The sequence below is a fragment of the Camelus dromedarius genome, chromosome 8 (genome assembly GCF_036321535.1).
Source record: "Camelus dromedarius isolate mCamDro1 chromosome 8, mCamDro1.pat, whole genome shotgun sequence".
Lineage (NCBI taxonomy): Eukaryota > Metazoa > Chordata > Mammalia > Artiodactyla > Camelidae > Camelus > Camelus dromedarius.
The window spans coordinates 30,654,180-30,679,813 of record NC_087443.1 but is presented as its reverse complement, the minus strand read 5'-3'; the positions used below and the strand labels follow the sequence as shown (position 1 = coordinate 30,679,813).

The following is a 25,634-nucleotide window of genomic DNA, read 5'->3' as shown; positions in this document are numbered from 1 at the left end:
GCTGTCAGCTAAATGTATTATAGTTAAACTTGTATTTACTGTACATTAAAAACACAGCTCCAGCTTGTACCCATCTGCCCCTCACCCCCTGGAAGGTACAGAGGATGGTGAGATAGAATACAGGGAGTTTCAACATCAGGAAGGAAGTAGGACTCGATGATCCTATAAAAAGTTCCTTCCAACCCTTCACATTCGTGTCTATGAATATCATTTGATAGGTAACCGAATTTCTTCAGGAAACTCATTTCTGCTTATTCCCGGATATAGACCCTTAAAATATGTGATGTGCTCTCTCACAGGCTTCCTTGGGGACTTAGAAAAATTAAGGAGTGCCTTAGTTGTGACAACATTTTCCAAGAAGTGGGTAACTTTAAAACAAAACAAAACTTCATTGATCCCCCTTGGTAGCAAGTAGGACACCAACCCCTTACTCTCATAATAATGGGAAATTTAAAGAAAAGAGTTAAGCATTTATCCTATCTTTCCAGAGGTTTATCAAAAAATTAAAAACAGAACTATCATATGACCCAGCAGTTCCACTTCTGGGTATTTATCTTAAGAAACCAGAATCACTTACCTTGAAAAAATATCAGCATCCGATGTTCATAGCAGCACTATGTACAATAGCCAAGACATGGAAACAACCTTAGTGTCCATCGATGGGTGACTTGATAAAGGAGAAGTGATATATATACATATCTACATCGTATAAAATATGTTATTCAGCCATAGAAAAGAAGGAAATCCTGAGACAACAAGATTTGTGACAACATGGATGGACCCTGAGGGCATTATGCTAAGTGAAATAAGTCAGAGAAAGACAAATACTGCATGATCTCACTTGTATGTAAAACATTTAAAAAACTGAATTCATAGATACAGAGAATAGATTGGTGGCTGCCAGAAGCCGGGAGGTGGGGGTATGTGCAAAATGGGTGAAGAGAATCAAAAGATACAAACTTCCAGTTATAAATAAGCCATGGGGATATAACATACAGCATGGTGACCGTAGTTAACAATTCTATATTGTATATTTGAATGTTGCTAAGAGAGTAGATCCTGTAAGTTCTCGTCACAAGGGAAAAAAAATGGTAACTATCCTCCCTTTCCTGTGCAGACTTTATTTCACAATAGTCAAATAGCACTAGTTGATGAGGGAAATCCTAACCGATAAATGTGGACTAAATGACAGAATTAGAAAGTCATCACTGTGCAACTTTTACTGGAACCATTGATTTTAGTAAGGATCATTAGTGAATGAAAACATTGAGAGATTTTAACCTTTATCATACTGTGGGGAAAGGAAAAGGAGGAGTCAGGGAAAAACACTGTGTTATGACCGACTGAAATACTTCTAGAGCAGTGTTTAAAATGTACATAACCAATATGCCACACTCTGAAATGCTACCTGAAAATAGCCTAGACTACAAAAACAATGTGGCTGTGGTTGGGGGGGCAAACAAATTTGAGAGCCCAAGAAATATTCTGCAGTTTAAAACATGATGGCTCTTTATGCTTTTCTTTAGAATGCAAAATGAAGCAGAAAATAACTTTAGTAGATGCCTTGACTCTGATGGGGAGGGGACAGAGAGGGAAACAGATGGAAACAATTAGTGACATCCTTGGAACTGTTGAGTAGGACATTCTTTTGAGCTGTTTGGTTGATGTTTGGAAGTTTCCAAGGCATGATAGACTGAAGCTTCCTCTGTCTCCACTTTCACAAGGATTTCTAAATAGGGTCTGTTTTGGTAACAGTAAAGAATAAAATAAGTTTAAAAAATTTATTCTTAGATCAGTCTCCCAGACTGCTAGAATGTTAGACTGTCAGGGCTAGAGAAAACAGAAGACTCTTGGTCTGTGGATAGATTTATACATACCTAAGTAATCTGATACAGATTTAGATACGACATTTTCAGGATTTTGAGGGTCTCAAAGTCAAATCATAGTCTATTTGAGAGACTGGCAGTTAAGGACATGTTGAAATGTTGGAGCATGGTTTAATATCAGTTAAAGATGATAGATTTGGGTTGTAACTGTCAATGAGGGACTTCCAATGCTGGGGCAGTTCGTTATTGTAAAAGTGAGGGCCGTTTTAACATAGAGCAATATTTGCATTGTCACAGGAAGGCTTTCTCTTGGGTGGAGCAAAAGTTATCTGACCCCTGAGTGCACTGGGATAGAGTTTAAAATTTACTAATTTTACCCAAGATTGCGGTAATAGCCCCACTATTGCACAAGAGGTGTAGGGTTGCATGGTGATTGCCATAGAAACAGCCATGATCTTCATAGACTTCAGGCGTGCCACCGTCATGCTGTAACTGTTGAAATATTGGTTAGACTCACGCTATAAGAAGTCCTTTGGAGACTGTCAGAGGGAGATTCAGCCACTGCGCTCCATGTTTGCATTTTGTATCATCATTGTCAATCATTATCACTAGGCAGAAGCAGCAGCAATATTTATGTGTGATTGATTGATTAATGGGCTAGACACACTAATTGGTTAATTAAATATTTATTGATTGCTTTCTATGTGTCTAGCATGCTAAGTGCTGTATAAAATAGCGGTTCTTATCATTCTTATTATGAATAATCACTCATAAGATGTTGCTTGTTAATAGTAGTAAAGTGCCAAAGTTTGCCAATGCTTTACTTAAGAAAAAAAAGTAAATGGAGTGTATTCAAGGTCACATGTATAATGATATCCCTCTCATTCCCACTCACTAAGTTTTTTTTTTTTTTAACTTTTATTAAAGTATAATTATAATTCACTGGCTTTCTTTAGTAGGGGAGAAGTTAGTGGAATTACAGCCATTGTGGCTGGAAATTGTGCATAATCCCAGGCACAGCCATGGCTGTACGTCATGTGTGAGAGATTTATCCTTCTGTGTATCATGGATGAACTAAGGTGGAGAGCTGCTGTTGCAGAGAGGTTTTTTTTGTTAATGCTTTAAGAAGTTTCAAACTGAAGAGCTGTAAAACAGGCTGACTTTACCTGTAATAGGAATTCAGAGAAAGAGTGGTATTACTGTAGGTAGGAATGGTAGAAAGAGGCTTCGTATAGGAAGTGGGACTTGGGAGGACAGATGTAGGGAAAAAGGAGACTCCGGGAAGTGGGGACAGGTGTGGCCAGAAAGGAGCATACTCCTGGTGAAAGGAACAGCATGCATCGGTCACATGGGCTGTGAGGCGAGGGATGGTCCCATTGGGCGGGGTAGGAACTAATCTTTAGGGAGGTAGGTCGGACCAGGTGATGAAGGCCCTTGAAAGCCAGGCCCAGGTATTTGGAACTAGATGGCAGAGAAGCTTTGCAGTTCTTGAGCAGTAAGTAGTGCATAAGGTGAAAATGGTTTCTCAGGAAGATTCTTGGCCAAATACAGGATGACTAGTACGTGCTAGTGGAGGAGAGTAAGCTGTATATCAGACTGACCAGATTCATTTTTCTGTCAGCATGGATTTGCTTCAAATTGATTTCTTATAGGTTAAAAAAAAACGTTTATGGCAAACCATTTTATTTGCCTCAGAAAAATTGCTATTGCAGTATGTAGTGAAATTTCATTCTTATTTCTGCAATGGAGCTGAAATGGATAAGGAAGACAGTTCTTGGCCCTTATCCAGGGGTGTTCAATACCTGAATGTATCAAAAGGTGTCACTTATGAGGTGGGCTTGTGGCATGAACTCCTTAAAAGGGGCATAATGAGGTTTGTCTGTTGGCAGGCAATTGAGTTTCATTTAGAACTGTAAGCTGTTGCTACTCTGTCTCAGTGCTGCCCTGAACAGTTCGCTTGAAATCATCAGAACTTGGATTGATTCACCAGTTTGGACTATTTTTTGAAACATATTATAATGTCTAAACCTATTGGATAAAAGAATGTTCCTAAAATACTTTGTGAAAGGGTGTATGTAGTATTGGCAATCTACATGATTGTCATTAATCATATTTCCTAGGAAGTTGCCTTGTTTTAACCCTTAAACTTTATTAGTTAAGCACAATTATGGTCTTTATTTGTATGATTTTTCCCTGACAGATATTCATATACAAAGAAGAAATTTGAAAGGGATTTAAACATGCTTACACTTAATTTAGGTCTCTTTTGACCTAATTTAAAGTAGTGTCACATTTTTAGATCACAAGCCCTCATATTGAGCTTTTTTCTTTGCTTTTGATCTTGAACACTCAAAATATTCTGTGATGAAATTTGTATTTTCAAACACTCTTCTTGGTGAAAATGCCCAGAATATCTTTTTAAAGTATTAATTCTTCACACATACTGCTCAATGCACTTTGCTTAACTGGGGCTGATGTGTGATTTTATACTTTTTGAGTTTTTTGTGATCCTTTCCATTGATATTTTAAGAAAAGATTTTTGTCTTTTAGCATAAATGACCAAATAACTATAAAATAATCATTCGCATCTGCCAGCTGACTAGTTGCTTTTTTGACCTAGAGCAAGCACTCAAACTTTAAATAGTTCACCTTTAAACTTGCCACGTAAATCATAATTGAGTACCACTATTCTTCACAGAGTTTCTCAAACCAAAATGATTTAAGACTTGAGTCTTCTCAACAGTGAACTCTGAGTATTTTATTAACTTGAGAAAGAGTTCTAAACAACTTGGCAGGGATTTAACCCTCGTTCTACTTTGTATGCCCTTCATGATTAAGAAGTAAACAAATAATGCTTTAAACATGTAATACTTTGGTTTCCATTGTCCACAGAGGAGTCACAATCATATGATTGAAAGGAACTCAAGGGGCCAAGGGAACTCATATTTACTGAGTATGTATTATTGAGCTGGGTATTTACATATTTCCATTTTCTCATGTAATTCTGAGAACACCAACCTCTAGGTATTAATAACTTCATTTTATAGATAAGAAAACTGAGGTTTGACAAAATTTAACTCACCCAAGTTTGTTCAGCATGTACGAGGCAGAACATGTTTCCCACTGATGATCTCTCGGCTGCCAAGTCCACGTTCTTTCCATAATCTGACTTCCAAGAAGTCATGTAGTCCACCCACCTCTTTTCAGGCAGTACGAACTCTATACCACTCTTAGAGGAGAACAATTTACAGTTTTCCTAAATATTTCCAGAGAAGGAATTTTACACATGTAATTTGTGATGTACAGAAGCATCTTATGATTCAAGCTACAAAGAAGTTAAAGTCATAATATTTTAAATTTTAAAAGAATCATAGACATTATTTAATCCAACCGCTTTATTTTATAGATGAACTGAGGCCATTGGCTGCACCAACTCTACTCTGCAAATTCAGACAGTAGCACTAAAAGTAATTAGACATAAGTATTCCCTTGACTATTCCTATATAGGTCCAGTCCCAAATTAAGAGGTTCTCAAGGTTTAAATTTTTTCCCACATCTATTTAAAATCTTTATTGTTCTTTCCTTAGTGGAAGCAAAAGAACCCGGTAAAAATAGCTCTATTTCTTTGAATACCTTTGATGAGCTGGGTACTTTAAGTTGTGTTAATCCACCTCATCTTGCATATGGAGAAGCTGAGACTGAGAGGCTCACAGTAACTTATTGAGAGTTGACCCAGTACATAGATGGCAGAGGTGAGATTCAAATCTTGAACTCCCTCACTCCCAGGCTTGTGCTCATTTCAGGATGCAAAGGCTCTTTCTCACCCTTCATTGTAAGAATCCCTTCTCATAATATAATATTGTGAGGCTTAAATGAGTGAGATAATGTATTTGTGAAAGGTAATGTGAAAGTACCTGAAAAAAAGATATTTGGTGATTATTAGCTTCCTTCTTCAGCTTCTCAATCTTTTTTTCCTCAATCATTTTCTCCAGATAAACTCAGTTACTTTTTAAACTTTCTCATGGAAAATTTTCCTCTAATTGATTGCCTGCTGTAAAAAGACTTCTAAAAAAATAATGATTGCTTATTTTTATTTAATGCTCTTTCTATATCTGTTGAGATGATCGTGCAATTTTACCCTTTAGTCTGTAAGATGGTCTTTATGCTACTCCATAAATACTGATTTTTGTGATGGTGAGCCATTTATGCATTTCTAAGATAAACCCTGCTTGGTTGTGATTTAGAAAAGAAAATATAGTGCTAAATTCAAATTTTTATTAATACAGTGCTAACTTCAATTCTAATATTTTAAAAAGATTTTGCTTGACGGATCTTGATGTATAATTTTCTTTTCTTGTTCTATTTCTTACCCTGTTTTGGTATCAAGGTTATTTTAAGTGTTTCCTAAAATAAGATCTTTTCTAGTCCTTGAAACCGTTTAGATAAGATAAAGATTGTTCTTGAAAGTCTGGCAAAACTTATATCTAAAATTCTCTGAGTCTGGTGTCTTTGAGAGGAAGAAACTTGATTATTCATTTAGATTCCTTTTATTATCTAATTCAGGTTTTAAATTCATTTTGAGTCAACTTTGATAATCTGATACTTTTCTAAGAAATAATCCATTTCATCTATCATATTTAGTTCACTATATGTACTTCTGCCTTTTTTCTTATCACTTTTATGGAGATTTACGTTTTGTTAGATTTTCCCCCAAAGATCTATTTAGTTCGAGTCTTCTCATATTCATTAGTTACTCTTTTATTATTTGAATATCTAATTTTTAATATTTCTTTCTTTATATTCAGTATTTCTTATTTTTAAATAAAAATATTTTGGGCTCTCCATTTCGCTCTGTTTTACAAGTTTGGAAACAGTTATATAAGTACTTTAAAAGTTGTTCAGCCCTAAATATTTTGTAATTTTGGTTGTGAATTCCTCTTACCCTTGTGCATCATTGAGGAGTACAATTCAAAGTCCTTTTTGCTACACGCATACTTTGGAGAACCGTGTGTTTGGTTCCAGACCACCATAATATTAGAAATAAAGTGAATATCATGGTAAAGCAAGTCACATGATTTTTTTTTTTTTTTTTTGGTTTCCTACTGCATATAAAAGTGTTAACACTATTCTATAGTTAATTAAGGGTGCATTATGCCTATAAAAGCAATATACATACCTTAATTTAAAAATATTTTGTTGCTAAAAAAATGACAAAACAATTCATCAGAGACCACTGATCACAGATCACCCATAACAATATAATAATAGTGAAAAGCTTGAAATATTTGAGAATTACAAAATGTGACACAGAGACATGAAGTGAGCAAATGCTATTGGAAAAAATGGTGCCCATGATCTTGTTCAACACAGGGTCGCCACAGACCTTCTAATTTGTAAAAAAAAATATCATATTTGCGAAGCACAATAAAGTGAAGCACAATAGAGCAAGATATGCCTGTATGTTTTAGTTGTTATATTTCTAATTTAATTTCTTTGTGGCCAAAATAGATGGTTGGTATATTATCAATTCTTGGAAATTGTTTTGTGACATTATTAGTGGTCAGTTTTGGTAAGTGTACTGTGTATGCTTTAAAAGAAAGTATATTCTCTTTTACTTGGGTGTAGGGTTCTCTTTTTATCAGTTAGGTCAACATATGTATATCATTATCAGACTTTCTAGAGTCTTGCTGTCTTGCCTGTTTCAGCTGTCTATGATTGAGATCTTTTGAAATATATAATATAGATTTGTCAATTTTTCTCATAACTATCAATTTTAGCCTTATTTCAAAGCAGTATTATTAAGTAGTTACAAGCTTATGATAATCTTGGGTCCCATATTCTGTTAATTGTTTTGTTATTACCCTTTTTTTAGAATGACTGTTGATTGATGTTAAGCCTACTGTTGACTTGTATCTTCAGATTTTGTTGTTGTTTTTTTAAACCACATGCCGGTTTTTGTCCGTTTTTATCATAAGTGAAAATATTCTCTTGCTGTGTCTATTCCACTTCATTTTGTGTCTAGGTATTTACATTTCTAACTCATTCATCACATTCTGCTGTAGAACAGTGATTGTCAACTTTTTTTCAGCATAAGGACCATCAAATATTAATGGTGAGATGCTTTATTATTAGTTGAGTGAGAATGTATAAGAATAAAAGTTACAATGAATTTGTAATGTTTTAAAATAAATTTTCATTTTATTCATGACAACAGAATCAGGATACATCTGAAAACTACTAGGATCTGTAAGGCACACTTGCTTATATATTTATCCTTTTCTGCTGTAACCCTAGCTTGAGACAGAGGAATGACCAAAGGAGCTGACAGACCTGTAGGTAGCAGAGTTTTTGACTGAAACTTGCAAACTTAGCATCTCCTCTCCCATCACAGATGCTGCATTTGAAATGGGGGTGAAGGAAATGGGTAGAAAGACTAGGACTAGTCATTCAAGCTTTAAAGGATTCACAGGTTGTGACTCATACTCTACTTTTCAAATAAGCTGCCACCAAGAGGAGCAGTGACACTTCTAACCCTCCCATCCCCAACCTTCGGCTTCCTCTTCAGTTATCTCTGGGCTCTGGCAGAATCCTTGTGTTTGAAGGGGTGGAGGCTGGGGGTTGAAACTGGCTACATACCCTCCTAATCTCATCTGAAATAAAAGAATTTAGTGAGCCTTCAGTGTTTATGTGTGTGTTTTAGCTTTGTTATCTTAATGTAAGTGTTCTAGTGAAAAAGAGTTTGGTCTTGCCCTTGAAGGGTTTTGAGTGTTTTCAGTATGACTCACTGTGGTTTTTAATTTTAGTTTTGGGTGTACGCTTGCAATGTCCTGTACTATCACCAAGTTAGGTCAGGGAAAGGAATAATTTGTGGATGAGGCCTGTGGCATCTTGAAATCTAGGAGCCCGGGGATGGAACGTCATGTTTTAGTGTTATCACACAGCGTACACGTGGGTGAGTTGGTGCAGTGCACTTGCTACTTGGACTAGATTAAAGTCTGTGGTTGTACTCAGTGTTCCCCATGCCCTCCTGAAAACTGTAACTGCTGGTAGCCTTCACTCAGGTTTCTGGGTGACTGATGGCTAAGGCTCCTTGACCTTTCTCGGAACGGCAACGCCAGGAGCAGAGCATGTTGGTTAGTACTGGGATGCCACAGGATGAACTACTTTTTGCTGTTTTACAGTAAAACTTGTGCCCAATGGCTACTATATAAAAGAATACTTTATTTTCACATATCTTGCTGAATCTTTTGAAATCTTCACATGTATTATTATTATCATTGTTTAACCACATGTATAGACACAAAAAGGATGGAGTGAGCTGGGTATAGAGGCATTACTACCAGTTTGAGAGATACTAGAAAGATTGCACTATCAGTTCTAATGCTGGAAATTTCATTAGCGCTCATTCAAAACAATTCAAATGCTTGAATGCCTCATGAAGGGACGATTTTTTAAAGGCATCATCAGTCGTTTTTACTTATCAGACCTTTGACTGAGGTTAGGTTCTAAATATGGGAAAGCAGAGAGCGTTTGAGGGCCTGCGCCTTGCCCCTAACCCCTGGCCTCTCACTCAGGTCTTAGATCTGTGAAAGGCCTGGACTTCAATTAATTTTCTTCAACTGATGCTATATATGCAGCCATAGAGAAAAAGAGGGTGTCTTAAAAGATGTTATTTGTGCATTTAAAATTATTCAATGTAAAGAGTTAAATATCCCACCATGTTTATGACCCTGTTTTGGCACTTACTCATTTTTAAATATGATAGGCTTCTCAAACTTGGAAGTGATCTGGGCCTTGATCTCTTCTTGATCTCTGACAGATCCTGCCCAGATAGGAAGGGAAAGAAGGTCTCAACAAGGGTTAGGAAGAGATCAGGAATAGCCTCATAGTCAATTTTGCCTGTCAGATAACTATGCCAGGGCCAGCCTGGTTGGAAATGGGTGTCCCAGCCACAGTGGGGGAAAACCTCACCAACCAGCTAATTTGTTCTTTCTTCTTCCGACCTGTTTCCTCCCCATCTACCAAGTGTTGTCTGTGCTAGGCTTGGTCAAGTATGCTTGTGGCCTGACCAGCTGTCTGTCTTGAAAGGATGGGTCCCGAGATGTAAACACCTGTTTCCTTGAGTATGCTCCAGGGTAATCCAACTTCCATGAAATCAGGTTTTTCAGGTGTTCTGCCTCATAGCACTGCAGTCTTTAGCAAATAGAATGCATCTTTTTGGTGACAGTGTTTATAACCTAAATGGCTATACTGTCTGAGGTCAGGTTTTATTAAAACAGTGAATTTGATATGGGAAAGTTTACCCCACTCCTAACATGTTTTTTGGGGTGAAGTGAAAGTTTAATCTGTTGAATGTTTTAGGGAACTTTTTGGTTTAAAATTATGGAGGAGTATGTATCTGTATAGGTACATCAGACTGTCCGCTTTATAGAGGCATGAATTGTTTTATTGCACTTAACTTTATGAGCTTCCCAGATACTGTGTTTTTCACAAATTGAAGGTTTGTGGGAACCCTGCATTGTCGGATGGTGATTAGCATTTTTTAGCAATGAAGTATTTTAAAATTAAGGTATGTACATTGTTTTATTCATAATGCTATTGCACACTTAACAGACTACAGTGTAAACATAACTTTCACATGCACTGGGAAACCAAAACATTTGTGTGTCTCGCTTTATTGTGAAATTTGCTTTATTTCAGTAATCTGGGACCAAAACCTCAACATCTTCTAGATATGCCTGTATTATTTTGTCCAAAGCTCTCTCTCCCTTCCTCAGCTAAATCAGTGAGCTGCGATATGATGACTGATTTTGACAGAAGCAGATTGAGATTGTTTGGCTTCAGGGAGAGGGAGTTACCTGTACTTTGTGATGGTAAATTGCCCTCCCTAGTCAAACCAGGTCTATTGCAAATGCATGTTGTTATTCACAGAAAGGACTCGTGCGCACGTGGGTGGGTGCGTGCGTGCGTGTGTGTATGTGTGTGTCTGTGCAAAGAATCATCATTATAAGTAGTGCTGAGCTTCTGAGGGGAGGAGCAATGTTATCTTTACCTTCTCTATCATAACTTTTCTAATTTCTCAGGTAAAAATGACTACTTCCTCTTTTATGTCCTCTCAGCAGCTGCTGGGCATACTTCTAAATACTAATTTGTATTTGCTTGTTTACATGTATGTCTCCTCCTACCAAGATGGTAACCCTTTAAGACCAGGACTTAAAAGAATCTAGTTCTAGGACTCATGTAGCATGTAGTAGGTCCTCAATATGTTAAAGGGACAAATACATGAAAGAATTAAACTAAAAGAATTTAAGATTAGTAACTCATGTCTGGATGTAGTCTAGAAGAACCTTTAAAAATGTCTTGTGACAATCAGTCTTTTTTATCTCTGGATCTGTTTCCCTCTTATTTTTCTTAAATAAAGAATCTAGCATAAGTTTGAGCTTATTGATTAGTGATAATTGAAATCACATGAAACTGAATAGTTTGGAACCTTTTCATCTCTTAAATTGTATAGCGTTATATCATCCAGTAATTCTGGGAAGAATGGATTAGAAGATTATGAGTGGGTCCTGTGAGGCTGTCATTTGTCCACTGATCTAAAGCATAAGAATTTTCTATCATCGTAGGTTGAAAACTCAAAGTCAGAGAGAAGCCTTAATCTGTGCTAGTTGATTGATTTAAAGCAGCTAAATCAATATTATTAGTATATAGTCAAGATATATAATTATTTAGAAAATAGACCATATCCCTACTGTCATTCTCTCTAATGCTTTTTTTAAAAAAAATTCAGACTTCTATTAAAAAATAGAAGATCACTTTAAGAAGCCAGGCAGCTTGAATGTTTAAATAAAATCTCATTTTCACAGAAAGACAGACTCCTTCCTGTTTCTGCCTACTGGTTAGTCATGGTGGGATTTGTTTGGCTTTTACGAATGCCATTAAATTTTAATGTACAGATCAGATGTCTTACTGTAGGTTTAAAAAAGGGTGCAATGTCTGTTTTGGCCCTATCATGTTACCACACAAGGGAACCGTTAGTGGAGAATCAAATTGATTCCTGTAAAGCTTTTCCATTTCATCTCTTTTTTTCTCTCTTTCCTTTCTCCCTGATGGTTATTCCTTTTACTTATTTTTTGCTTTTTCCAAATCTGAAACACTTGTGCAGTAATTAGATCCTTTCAAATAGGTGTAGTGTGACAGTTGCATTTTGTGGTGCTTGTATTTGTTTGGTATAATTTCATCAAGTTCATGTTACCTGGAAATAAAATTAAGTTTGTGACTTTTTAAAGTTAATGATTTCTATGGCCAGATGATTTCATGATCACCTGTACTTGGTGAAAATCCGTTCATTCATTCAACAAATGTTTATTGAGCGTTTATTATGTGTCAGGGATTGTACTCTGTGAAGACAGTAATGAACAAGATAAATAAAGTCCTTGGCCTTGCTGAACTTACAGGCTTGTGGGAGAGAGAAAATTAAATTGAGAGGGTTTATATCTCATAGGAGCACATAGGAGAGGTACTTACAGATTTAGGATGGTTTCTTGAAGGAAGAGTGTTTTAATAGTGGAGTCTAAGAGAACCAGCAGGGGTTATTTAAGTAAAAGAGGAAAGAGAGAGAGGTGTTTCAGTTAGAGAAATAACCTTGAAGCAAGAGGTCAGTGCTCTTCAACTAGTGGTCTTCAGGAGGTGGCTGGCTGGTGTTTAGGAAGGAAGGGAAATTATCAACTCATTTTAGATTTTTAACATGCCAAGTTTCCATGTTAAAATATTTAATGTAACCACAGAAATAACAGAAATAGGGTATGTAACCTATAAAATAATGAAGGGAATTGAAAAAAGATAGAAATTGACCCTCAATCAAAAAAAAAGGAAGGAGAAAAAAAGAAATTGAAATATTAAATGGCATGTAGAAAATTAATACTAAGATATGAAAGTAATTCTAAATATATCAGTAATATTAATACATTAAATAGGCTAAGTTATTAAGTTAAAATTTGCTAAAATGGGTTAAAAATATGTAGCTGTATGGTATTTATAAAGACAGATCTAAAACATAAGACTACAAAGAGTTAGAAAATGATACACCAGTCAAATAAAATAGTCAAAGAAAGCTGATTTACAATATTAATCTCAGACAAAATAGGCAACAACCATTGCTGGCTATATAGAGAGGTGTTACATAATGATAAACAGGTTTAGATTACAAGAAAGATGTAATAATTGTAAATGTACATGTACCTAATAAGCCCCTCCTTCCCTCCCTCCCTCTCTCTCTCAATATGTATATAAACAAAAACAGAACTACAAGGGAATACGGGCAAATCTGTTGTTACGGTGTGAGATTTTATCACTCAGTAATTTGATAGATAAAACCGACAAAAAAATCAGCAAGATATGGAAGATTTGAACAGCACAATTAATAAGCTGGAGCTAATGGAATATGTAAAATATTTCACCTCAAAATTAGAGCATACTCATTCTTTTCTAGTACACAGAAAATTATACTCTTTAAAATGACTAATTGTATGTTATATAAATTTCCCATCAAGTAAAGTGTTGAGATCCATTTCGGTCTGTCATATTGGTGAAGATACATCAGCTTGTATGTGGAGTTGCTGAGACTGTGAGGAAACAGGTACTCTCATCCCTTGGTGGGAATGTACGTTGATAACTTCTGTGGATGGCAGTGTGGCAACATTTGTCAAAATCATTCATGTCCAGACCTTTGACTCCGCAGTTCCATGTCTAGATTGTATCTTACAGATATGTGCATTTAAAAATGATATTTATTCAAGGTGATTCATTGCAGCAGGCTAGTAAATTGTGGACTAGCTACGTAGCCGTATAAAAGAATCAGGAGACTCCTTATGTGTTTTAATCAGAACATCTCCTAGTTAAAGTAAGAGAAAAAATCAGTGCACACAGTATGATAGCATGACCCTATTTGTGTAAAAAAGGTGGAAGCCTACGTTTTTGTTTCTGTATGCATAAAGTGTGTGTGTTTTTCTTTTTGAAGAATACACAGGAAACTCATAACATTAGTTACAAGTAGATGAAATTTGAATGCCTAGGGGATAGTGGAGGGAAGATTATTCACTGTATACTTTAGGATTTTATATATGTGTATAGGTTTCTGTCTTATATATGAATATGCATATTGTTTAATTTAAAATTAAATTTTAATTTAAAAATTAAAAAGGAACAGAAAATGACCAGTCATCTAAGAGTGATTAATATCAGACAAAATAGGCAACAACCATTATTTTACCACATCAGTGAGGTCTTGTTCTTCTCTGACGTTTATTACCTGCTGCCTTATAGCTCTGAAGTTTTTACATAGTAAACTAAACTTCTTGAGAGTTTTTGCATCTTTATATACATACCTATAGTGTCCATAGCCCAATGTTTTCTATGTAGTTGAAATGCATATGTTGGTTTAATTCTGTTTATTAACAACACAATCCTGCTTTAATTGTGGGGGTTTGTATTGTTTCATTTGATCCTCAACTCCCCTGTGAAGTGGGCTTTTATTTGCATGTGACATTTTCTGTGTTTTCAATAAGAATGTGTAATTTTGCCTAAATATTTTAATTTGAAGTAATTTGTCACATATCTTTATAAATTACTTAGTGATAACATAATGGGTTTATTGAATATGAGGTGATCTATTAGGTTTTTTTCAGCACCATATGGAAGAGTATTTGAATGAATACATTTTAGTGGTGCAAGAGGGTCAAGGAGAATTCTCGCTTTATACATTTTGGATTCCTTTTTTCAATGAATGCCCCCCTGCTGAAAAACACTGTTGGCTGATCAGGTCATCTGTGTTATTAAATGGTATTAATATTAAACTGATAATAACTGGTTCAGTTATTAATGTCAGTGAAATTTTAATTAACAGCATAGTTTTCTAGGGTTGTTTTCAAATAGTCCAGTTTGTCAAACAGATCCATTTAGCTAGATGAATGAGAAATTAATACATTACCTCGTACTTTTTCTGTGTGTTTCCTCCTGTTCCTTTGCTTTGTCTGATTATTAAATTTCACTTAGCACAGTGCTTTGATGTTTTATTTCCAGATGTCAAATCTGAAACTCATCAAGGATTTCAGTTCTTTGTGTGTCTTTTAATGGCAGTGTGTGTAGGGTGAGAACTAGGGAAACAAAGGAGTCACAGAGATACAGTGACCTGAAGGAAAAGGTCCAAAACATTTTCTCATTATTTTCTGTTGCCAGGAAAGAATGAAGAGCAAGGGCTTAGTGCAGTGAATGAGTGAGTGTGCTGCCCTTACTTGTAAATTTTAAAAGCTGGAAACTTCGGTTCTATTATCAGTTGGTCTTGGCTATTTCTCATATAGGAAAAAAATGTGAATTTATGTCCATTTACATTTCTTGCATTTGCATGTGATACTCTTCTGCTTGCTCCTGCCGGTGAATTAACTCCATGCTTCTGCCTCAGGGTTGAGAATGCTTGCACCAAGCTTGTCCAGGCAGCCCAGATGCTTCAGTCAGATCCGTACTCCGTGCCTGCTCGGGATTACCTCATCGACGGGTCAAGGGGCATCCTCTCCGGCACATCGGACCTGCTCCTCACCTTCGATGAGGCTGAGGTAGGCCATCGGGGGCCCATGCAGACCCTCTTTCAGACAAAAAGCCCAGCCTTAACGGATAAAAATGGAGGACTGATGATTGTTTAGGATGAGAAAATGTTGACTAGCTACACATCTGAATTCCTATTTTCTACTTACTGTTCCCTAACTTGACTGAATACTCCGAAATATATTTTCAGGTTCGTAAAATTATTAGAGTTTGCAAAGGAATTTTGGAATATCTTACAGTGGCAGAGGTGGTGGAAACTATGGAAGATTTGGTCACTTATACGAAGAATCTTGGACCAGGTTAGTCATATCCTACTTCTATAATAAAAAATTTTATCACTTGTCTATGTTTGATCAAGAGGAAAGGGCCCTCCCTACTACTTTTTGTGGAAGGTAGGTAATGATGTAGTGGACTTTTAGGTGTCTCTGCTCTCTTGATGGAGCTGACACTGTGCTTCTGCTGAAGAGATACTGTTGCCTCTGAAAGCTGAATCTGCTTTCTGCAGATCCTGGCCTTGTCTGTGAATTAAACTAGACATTGCAAATGTTGCTGGAGACTGCAGGAAATACTTTTCTATTACTACACTGCCTAAGGCCATCCTGAATCCTGACCTCTTCATTCCACATTATACAGCATTCCTTCACTGTCTGCCAGCTGGCCTGCAGCTCTCAGTGACCTCTTAGCTTGCTAATTAGCCCGCCTACTATTATGGATTCATGCCCTTGCCCAAAGTTGCCTACTATAATCAGACCTACAAGGAGAGAAGAGCTTCTGCGGCTAAATCTCTGATTGTTTAGTCATCTGAGAATTGAATATTCAAAATACATGAACAGATACCAGCTTTTGGTGTTACAGACGTATACCATAAACTTGAAGCTCCTTAAAGTATGAATGAAGACATGCCAGATGTTTAATTTGTTATTAAATTTTTTTGTCTTACATAAAATGATTTTTATTATTTATTTATCTATTTACTTTTAATGGAAGGTATAGTCAGTTACAATGTGTCATTATGTGTACAGCATAATGTCCCAGTCATGCAAACATACATATATTTGTTTTCATATTCTTAAAATGATTTTTAGGTAACAATATTTCCTTGAGGTTCCGTCCAGGGCAGTCATTCTGTACTCTTAGGGCAGTTAAGAATTTCTCGGAGCCGTCATTGAAGATCACTGGGAGATGGCTTTAGAGCAGCACTCTTTAAACTTTCTCATAGCTCTGTGAGGAAATTTTACTTCTTTAAATGAAATCTTATGCAGAACCCCAGCATATAAAAGACAAAAATGGAGCTCCTCTGGATGAAGCAGGGGCAGCCCCACCCTTTCCATCTCCCTCTGGGTACCTCTTGATGATCTGTGAAACTACTTAAGAAATTCTAAGAGCAGTTTGAAAATCAAAGCTTTAGGGAATCACATAGCACCTTTGAATAATAACCAAAGTAAACAAAAAGTGCTAGCAGGCTGATTCCAAAACACCAGATGCTTTCAAATGCTGTCATCACTATAATTATTTTTATAATATTTTTATTTATTTCTAATTATAAAAGTAGTACATGCTTACTTTGGAAAAATTGGAAAGTACAGAAAAATTTAAAGATGAAAACGAAACACGTTATTGTAATTCTTAAGATTTTTTTCAGCCGCTAGTGTCTCATTACTTTATTGTGCTTCACACATACTACGTTCTTTACAATTGAAGGTTTGTGACAACTCTGCCTTCAGGCAAGTCTATCAGCACCATTTTTGTGACAGGATTTATTTACTTCATGTCTCTATGTCACATTTTGGTAATTCTTGCAATATTTCAGGTTTTTTCATTATTATTATATTTGTTATGGTGATCTGTGATTGATGATCTTTGATGTTACTGTTGCAAAAAGATTCTGATTCAGTGAAGGCTCAGGTGATGGCATTTTTTTAGCAATAAAGTATTTTTTAATTAATGAATGTACATTGTTTTTTAGACATAGTGCTGTTGCACACTTAATAGACTACAATTTAGTGTAAACATAATTTTTACATGTACTGGGAAACTAAAAAATGCCTGTGATTCGCTTTATTGTGGTATTCACTTTATTGCAGTGGTCTGGAACTGAATCTGCATTATCTCTGTGATTTGCCTGTACTAGGCTCACATGAGATTTTTACATACATAGGCTCAGAGGCCATGTATATCGTATAAACCTGGCATGGTAGCCAGGCAAGGTATTTTTTCCCCTACTTGTGCATTAATTTTTTTACAAATACATATTTATTCATTTCAACATTTAAAAACATTTGTGAATGTATTTGTGACATACTTGAGAATTATGTCATATTTAGGATTTATATTTAACAAATTACTTTTAATGAAAAGAGTAAAGTTGCACTGTTAGAACTGTCATGAAAAGTTCTATGTCATAAATGCTAGAGTTCAGTGACAGTATCTGTTGTTTACATAAGTGGGAGGTCAGTTTGGACTTTCATAGTAATTCATCATGGATTTAGGCTCAGAAAGCTAGACTCTGGATTGTTTTGCTACTCACCCTGCACGATTTATTCCTTGTGTCCCAGGAATGACAAAGATGGCCAAGATGATTGACGAGAGACAGCAGGAACTGACTCACCAGGAGCACCGAGTGATGTTGGTGAATTCAATGAACACCGTGAAGGAGTTGCTACCTGTTCTCATTTCAGGTATTTTCTTCTTCCCTTCCCTCCCCCCCCCCATCCCCTCCCCTTCCCCTCTTTCCTTCTTTCTTTCCTTCTTTCCTTCTTCCTTTAATACCATTATTATAGTATGGTTCCTGTACAGTAAACTACACATATTTCAGATGAACAATTTGATGGATTTTGATTAGATGAATTTTGATAGAGTTTGATACACCAACGGAACCACCTCATTTCAGGTATTTTCTACCTGTACTTAATCTTACGGGAAAAAAAAGTTAACATGTTGTAAACTCTGGTGTTCATTTTCTTTGCTGTTAAGCTGCACGTTCTCCAGTCTGGGCAAAAATGCAACTGATGGGCTAAGTACCAATATTCACCTGCTCTAATGCTCTCCTTTTCCTACTTCCTCCTGTTGTCTGATTCTGTTCTCCTGAAGTTCTAACAGGCCCCTTTTCTCCTCTAGAAATTCTAGTTTTGGACATATGGATTTTGACACTTTTATTTATACTATGAAAAAATAATTGGAGGAGGGTATAGCTCAAGCAATATAGTGCATGCTTAGCATGCACAAGGTCCTGGGTTCAATCCCCAGTACCTCCTCTAAAATAAATTAAAAAAAAAAACCTAATTACCTTCTCCAGCCAAAATATCCAAAAAACAAACAAACAAAACCTAGCAGGTGGAATGAATATTATAGAGCACTTTGTTTAGTAAAGAAGTGAACCCAGAGCTCTTTTCAGAGGTGTGTTAACACAGTTTTCCTAGAAGATATTTAACTCTTTACTGTAGAGCTGGTGGTCTGTATTAACTGGGACTACCTTCCCAGTGTGCAGAGCCCAGAAATGCAGACATGGTGCTGCTCTCTCAACTAGCAAAAGAGAGTTGCACTTACTGAGTGTCTAGTAGTACCAGACACCTCATGGTTTATGTTAGCTACCTTAGTCAAGTTGTAGGTTAATTGCTTTGACTTTCAGAGGGCAGCTTTAGTTTCAGAATCTCCTGAGGCATGTCACTGTGACCACTCCGCCACCCTGACCCACCCCAGCTACTGCCTTCCTGCTTTGTCATTTCAGGTAGTATCTAAAAAAGGAGATGTGCGTGTAAGGATTCAGCAAGGTACATGAATTAGAAAACAAAAGTTTGTAGATAGAGCCTTATAATCTCCATGGGAAATAGGTTTTTGAGGCCAAGTGCTCTATGTGGCAGAAAGATTGTTGGGAAGAAGCATTCTTTCTAGTCTGAGTAACTCAATAAAGTGTTGATTAATCTTTGTTTTTATAATTTTAATTAGTTTGTGGGAAAATATTCTTCAGTGTTTCATGTTATTATTATGATTTTCTTCTTCACTCTTGGAGGTTAGAAAGTTCCTGCTATTTGTTGAGAGAAATTATAGAAAATAAACTCAACACTTTCGGATCTTCCACTAGGACTGGGGGCAGCAGGAGACTTCAGTTACAGTTTCCTGACTGTTTTTATCTTGTCCCGTTAGGTTTGTTTTAGATGGGGCCAGTGTTACGGCTGCAGTGATGACTGTTTTAGAAGGAGACTGGGTATTTTGTGATTGTGTAGTATTTGCGTGTTGAATTAGCTCCCTGATCATGAGGTGGTGGAGTTCTGTACCTTGAGTTTTCTTTACAATGAAGGCTGCTGATATTCGAATTTTATGGGCAGACTTGCAGTGTTTGTTTTCACATTCTTTTTAAGACCTTGGCAGCCCAAAACGTGTTTAAAGTGCGGAACATCTTGTGTGAATATTGTAATACAGCAAGATTAAATTCCAAGCTTAGTTCCTGATCTTTTGTTTATTTTTACAGCTATGAAGATTTTTGTAACAACTAAAAACTCAAAAAACCAAGGAATAGAAGAAGCTTTGAAAAATCGCAATTTTACTGTAGAAAAGATGAGCGCTGAAATTAATGAGATCATTCGTGTATTACAACTCACTTCTTGGGACGAAGATGCCTGGGCCAGCAAGGTGAGTGTTATTGGGGGAGAAATAAGCAAAATCCCAAATTCTCCCCTCCTGGGGATGTGATTATCTCACATCTTATCTTGTGATTGTGTGTAGCATAAGACTGTTTTGATATTATGAAGGTAATTTCTTCTTCACTTTTGTTTCATGGGTTACTTGCTGCTCCTGCAAATTTCCTTTATTCTGAGGTAGAACAAATAAATAGGTATGTGGGTGAATGTTGGTTGAAAGCTGAGATGCGTAGCTTTTCTTTCAAGCTGGGGTCTCATTGACTGGGCTGGCAAGAAATTCTGGTGTGGTATATACTCTCCTGGATGGGAGACCTGCCTTTCATGTGGGCGATTGTTGCTAGGTGACTAAATAAGACGCAGAATATGCCTATAACTGAATTTTATGGAAAACTTTTCCTTAACTCACCTTTGACCCAGAGAAATCTACAGAGGAAACTCTTGGCATTTCTAGGTATGTCCCTTCATCATTCTGTTTTCCCGAAAGATAGCTTAGCTAAAATGTTAGCTTTCACGTTTGTCAGTTAGTCCCTTCACCCTTGGTCTAGAATTTCTTATTGGACTCCAAAAGGGTTGGTAGATTCCTCCTAGAACCCAGCAGTGGTTGTTTGCTTCTCCCTGTCTAGTGACTGTCTCTGGGAACAGAGATGCTTGGGTTTACACTTTCCTCATAGGACCCCAAGATGCAGGCAGTGGGGGGAACACACCATCTCCAGGATCCAGCTCCCCCCCTACCCATATGTGACCCACATGATGTCTCCAGGGCCACCATGCAGGCTGGGAGCGGACTACAGAGGGGCTTTTGTAGTATAACCCCCGCTGGGTGCTTGGTAGGGCTCTGTTGGTCCTCCAGGACACTTACAAGGTAAGGTCAGAGCTGGGGCCTAAGGTCACCAGCTCTCTTTTGTTGCCAAAAAAGTGGATCTAAATGTGCAGGAGAAATTAGTCAGCTTGTCTTAACGATGGATTTGTTTTCAGAGGCGTGAAGTTCTTGAACAGATTCTAAGACTATATTTTAAATCCAGATGGCTACATCATTTAAAGTCTTTGATATTTTACTTAATCTTGCTTTTGCATATTTGACAACTTTTACTTCCCTGTTATGACTTCTTTATGCATTTTTGTTCTCTTGTCTGTTTCATTCTTTTTTTTCTCACGTTTAGAAGGTAAGCTTTCTCTTGCCCTCTAGTTTCTTTTTCGCTTAAAAAGAGAAAAAGCATGTCTGTGAGGTTTTCTTGTGCTGTGTGCCGTGCCTGATTCTGTGTGCCGGTGTAACACTGTGCTCGAATATGCGTCCGAATGTGATTTAATACGGGACTTGGGGCTGTGCTGAGCAGACTGACTCTGGCTCACACGGAGCTATTTCTTTGGGGAAAGCAGCAGGAAAGACATTACCGTGGGAGATCAGGCTTTCTGTATTTGGTGGGTGCTTTCCTCTCTTTGAGCAGGTTCCTGGGAACTGTTTTGGCCTGGTCCTTCCCACTGCCTTCATCTGAAGGGCAGGCTTCCCCAGGTCGCTTATGCCACCTGTGGACCCTGCTCTTAGGAAAGGAAACTTCCAGCTGATGCCATCTCTGTATTTGCCTCTCCTACTGGCCTCCTTTGCAGGCTCTGGAATTTTGCTTTTGGAGATGCATCACTGAGGTTTTAAGCCACAGTGAAAATGGGCAGTCTAGAGAGTTTAGATGGGGGTACCTGTCCTTCACAATAATCCTAGCCTTCAAAATCAAAAGGGTAGGTGTACCTGGTTTTTCCTAACTTCAGTCCGTGGCTCACTGCATGTTCTGCTGTCTAAGCTGTGAATCAGCTGTAGTTCCCCATGACCTCATGTTCCCTTAACCTAATCCCTTTCCTTTGCTTCTGGTAGATGAGAAAGTAAAAAAGAGGAGCAGACATTGCAACCTTAGTGTTTCTCTGTTTTTAGAGGGGAAGAGTCACCTATCAGTTAGCAAACAAGTTTAGTTACTCAGCTTTCTTTTGTGCTTTCAAGAGCTGCTGCTCTAAAACCAAAACCAAAACCAAAACCCATGGTCAGTTGAGTTTTTCAGGATGGGCATTAGGCACTTGGAGGGTGTACAAGGGACATAGACCTGGTCCCCACCATGTACAGTCCTGGAGCTGACTCAGTTTTACGCTGATCTGGAAGGAGCGAGACTGTTAGGATGCCAGGAAACTATCAGAATGAAAGGAAATAAATAAAATTAGTTCAGCCAAAAGAGCGCAAGTACATAGTGACATCAAAATGTGCAAGAAATGTTTAATTTTTAACTTCATTTTGTTATACATTTACCTGGTTCAAAAATCAAAGTGCTCTGAAAAGATGCACATGACAGATCTCGCTCCATCCCCTTCCCCATCCACTCTACCTCCCTTACCCCTAAGAGTCATCGTTTTCATTAGGTATAAGAATATTTAGAAAGACATTTTACCGTAAAAATGAAAATCAGAAACTAGGGTTTTGGTTGTTACTCAGTTTAGCAGCACTATGCATCTTTCATTGCTCAACTAAGCAGTGAATTATTCAGACCTTGTGTCTGTCTGTGATTCCTGGGTTCCCATTCTGTTTCATACTTACGGTATCTTTTACCTCCTCACGTCCCTACCAAAAAAGAATTAACTTTATCTTACCGTACTTGTTTCATGCTTCCCCACTGGTGCAGTTTTCTCCTGGAAAGTGATGGTTCCTCTAGAAAAGTAGGGGAAGAAAGTAAGTGGAAAAAAATTCTTGGTAAAATTGCGTCTTGCCGAATAAGTTAAGATTTTAAAGAGGCAATGCAATAGCTGATTATTTTACCTTTTATACCTGCATTCAAATATCAGATTTACAAATTTAAAAATACTTTGACTTTAAACACTTCACTTTATTTTGAAAATAAAACTTTTCCCCTCCTTAAATCAACAGTCATCTTATAATGATCATTAAAAATTAGTTTAGCATTTTTCCTGGGAAATACATTATGAGACAAAAGAATTGGGGAGTTAAACAATTCTCATTTTACCCTTTGTAAATTGAGCAATCTATATTTAATCTCTTTTTTTGGTATTTATATTACGTGTATCTTGTGCGTGCTGGGAATTAAGAGGAAGTGAGAAAAATTTAAAAAGCGTTTCATTACTAGGAATTTTTGAACCCTATGTGGGTGTTCCTGGAACAGCACCTGGAGTCATTAGATACTCCTATTCAGACTTCATTCGTGTGTTGTGTCTCCTCCCACTGTGGGCCTAGGCTGGTGGTGGGTAAATGTATTGAGTGACCCAGATGTCTTGCACAGACTACCCTTCCAGAGAAGGAAATACTGGTTAGAACATGTGATCCTGTTACATTTGCCTTTACTGCAGACCTTCAGGATTTAAGAGTTAATTTTTATTTCACTTTTGAAAAAAGAAGGTTGTATAGGAGCTCTTTTTTTGGAGTCTTCTAGTGTTCTGTTATGCAGTATGAGTATTCTAGTATGCAGCTAATACAGCAAGATTTCTCTCTTAGAGTTTGAGATAAATAGTTAATTCAGGCATTTATGATATTATCCCCTCCCCCCAGAAAAGTGAAAAGCCCTCCATGTTAAAGGAATTGAAGTTCCCCTTCTGATCCAGGTGATCTTTTAGTTGGTACATCTACATCTTAACTGTAGAGCTGGGAAGGTATTCTTAGAGACTGCAACTGATGCCTGGTAACTTGCCTGAAGGCTCAGAGCTCGAAGACTTAAATGACTTAAATGTATTTGATAAGATTTTGTTCTACTGCCCAAACTATTCTTTCCAAAAAATCTTTGTTTAAAATGTGGATTTGGAGGTGAAAATGTGGTTCAGAACGGAGTGGAGTGGGAAGGGTGGGGACCGGAGGTGTTAGTGGAAAGGAGAGAGTAGGTTGGGGGGTGATTGAGAGGGGGTCTTTAGTGCCATATTTAACATTTTCAAGAGCCTGAAGTTGCAGGATCTCCCTGTTCTACCGCAGTTCCTCTGATTGTCTGTAGGAGGAACTCAGTGGTTTTCAGTATTATTCAGTGTTCTTCAGGTCTAACTCCACGTAAAATTTCAGGAGTGTGTCAGTTCCTGGAAAAGCATGTAAAACAGAGTGTAAGTTGGCCTCCTTCTGCCTTTTGGTATGTGTGGCAGAGTGCCAAGGCACTGTGGTTATTTTTTCATTTAAAACCTGAACTCATAAAAGTTTTACAGTAAAAGGGACCAGAGGAGGAGGGCACCAGATGCCAGCTGTCCCCAAAGCTGCATGAATAGATCTGGTCTGTTTTGTATTCACTCTTTAAAAAAAAAAAAAAAAAAAAGAAGACCAGTGACAAAAACAGAGACAAGATTGGTGGAGTCTTTTCTGTTTTTCAAATCTGAGATTTTACAAAGAAAAGCATTTAAGTGAAGATCTAGTTTTTTTTCTCCTCTATATCATACTCTGATTGTACTCTGGGTACTTAGACTTAGATGAGAAGATTTAACTACAAGCTTTGTAGTACACAGTATACTTGACCATAGAGTTAGCGTTATTTTCACCCTTTATAAATAATATTTCAAAATTGCTTCTTAGCCCTAGTTATTCAGCAAATTTGTTTATATTAAATCCAATGTTAGCATACTTCTTTTGCTGCTTATGATTGAAACATTTGTTCCCATAGACTTTTAGTAGATATGACATTAAAATGGTATGTGTTTAGTATTGTGTTTCAATGATTATTTACAACTTGCTCTATTCCAGAAAGAATTTAAGGTGGACTTTTCAATGACTGTTTTAAATCCCCCAAATTGTTTAAAATTTATGCTATTAAGAACTTTGGTATGGGGGGAGGGTATAGCTCAGTGGTAGAGCGCATGCTTATTTAGCATGTATGAGCTCCTGGGTTGAATTCCCAGTACCTTCATTTTAAACAAACAAACAAACAAACGAATGAATAAAAACAAAACAACTTTGGCAACCAATTGAAATTCCCAGTTTAAAAATGCAGCTTCATTCCAAATTTGCCGTTGATTCTTCTCAGGAGAAAATGAACATCTCTTAGTTTTAATGTCTTAATATTGTCACATCTCCCACACAGGAGTACATTACTCACATCCTGAGAATCAGATTCTTTCCTTGAAGCATGGTGGCCACGCTTTATTAGGGCGAAAAGAGCTCTGATTTTTGAGGCTACTGAAAAGAGCAAAACCAGTTTTTCTATTGTGTTTTAAGTAATTTGGGGGCAATGAGAATAAAAGCAGTTATTTAGGTCAGTGAGGATTATGAATTTGATTTCTAGAGCTGATTTTCTAGGCAGTATTAAACCAAAGCCAAAATAGAGAAGGCAAAGATTTGCTGACTGTTATAAAAGGTTGGTGGAATCTTTGGCTATTCATTTTTGTAAAAGAAAAAAATTCTTGAATTTCATCTAATAAAAAATAGTGAGTTTTGAGATCAAATTGGGCTTCTAAGATTGAGCGCCTGTTTCTTAATTTGTAAAATGAAATTGCCTTTAAATTTGAAGTTCAGTGAAGCAATAAGGGGGAGAATGCCTAGAACAGAATCTAGCATGTAGGAAGTGCTCAGTTAGAGACAGGTTCCTAACTGGTGGCCTTTAATGCTAGAGTAGACACT

The 25,634-nt window shown here is 37.0% G+C and overlaps 1 protein-coding gene across 2 annotated transcripts in view; it reads left to right on the top strand.

Moving 5' to 3' along the window:
* Nucleotides 1–25,634, top strand: part of VCL (vinculin) — a 91,416-nt gene that overhangs the window by 34,026 nt on the left and 31,756 nt on the right. For both annotated transcript variants that reach the window (XM_031461073.2, XM_031461076.2), the window contains exons 3-6: nt 15,286–15,436; nt 15,616–15,724; nt 17,981–18,103; nt 19,894–20,054. In XM_031461073.2, the coding sequence (XP_031316933.2) occupies nt 15,286–15,436; nt 15,616–15,724; nt 17,981–18,103; nt 19,894–20,054 (544 nt within the window). The remainder of the gene's footprint in view (nt 1–15,285; nt 15,437–15,615; nt 15,725–17,980; nt 18,104–19,893; nt 20,055–25,634) is intronic.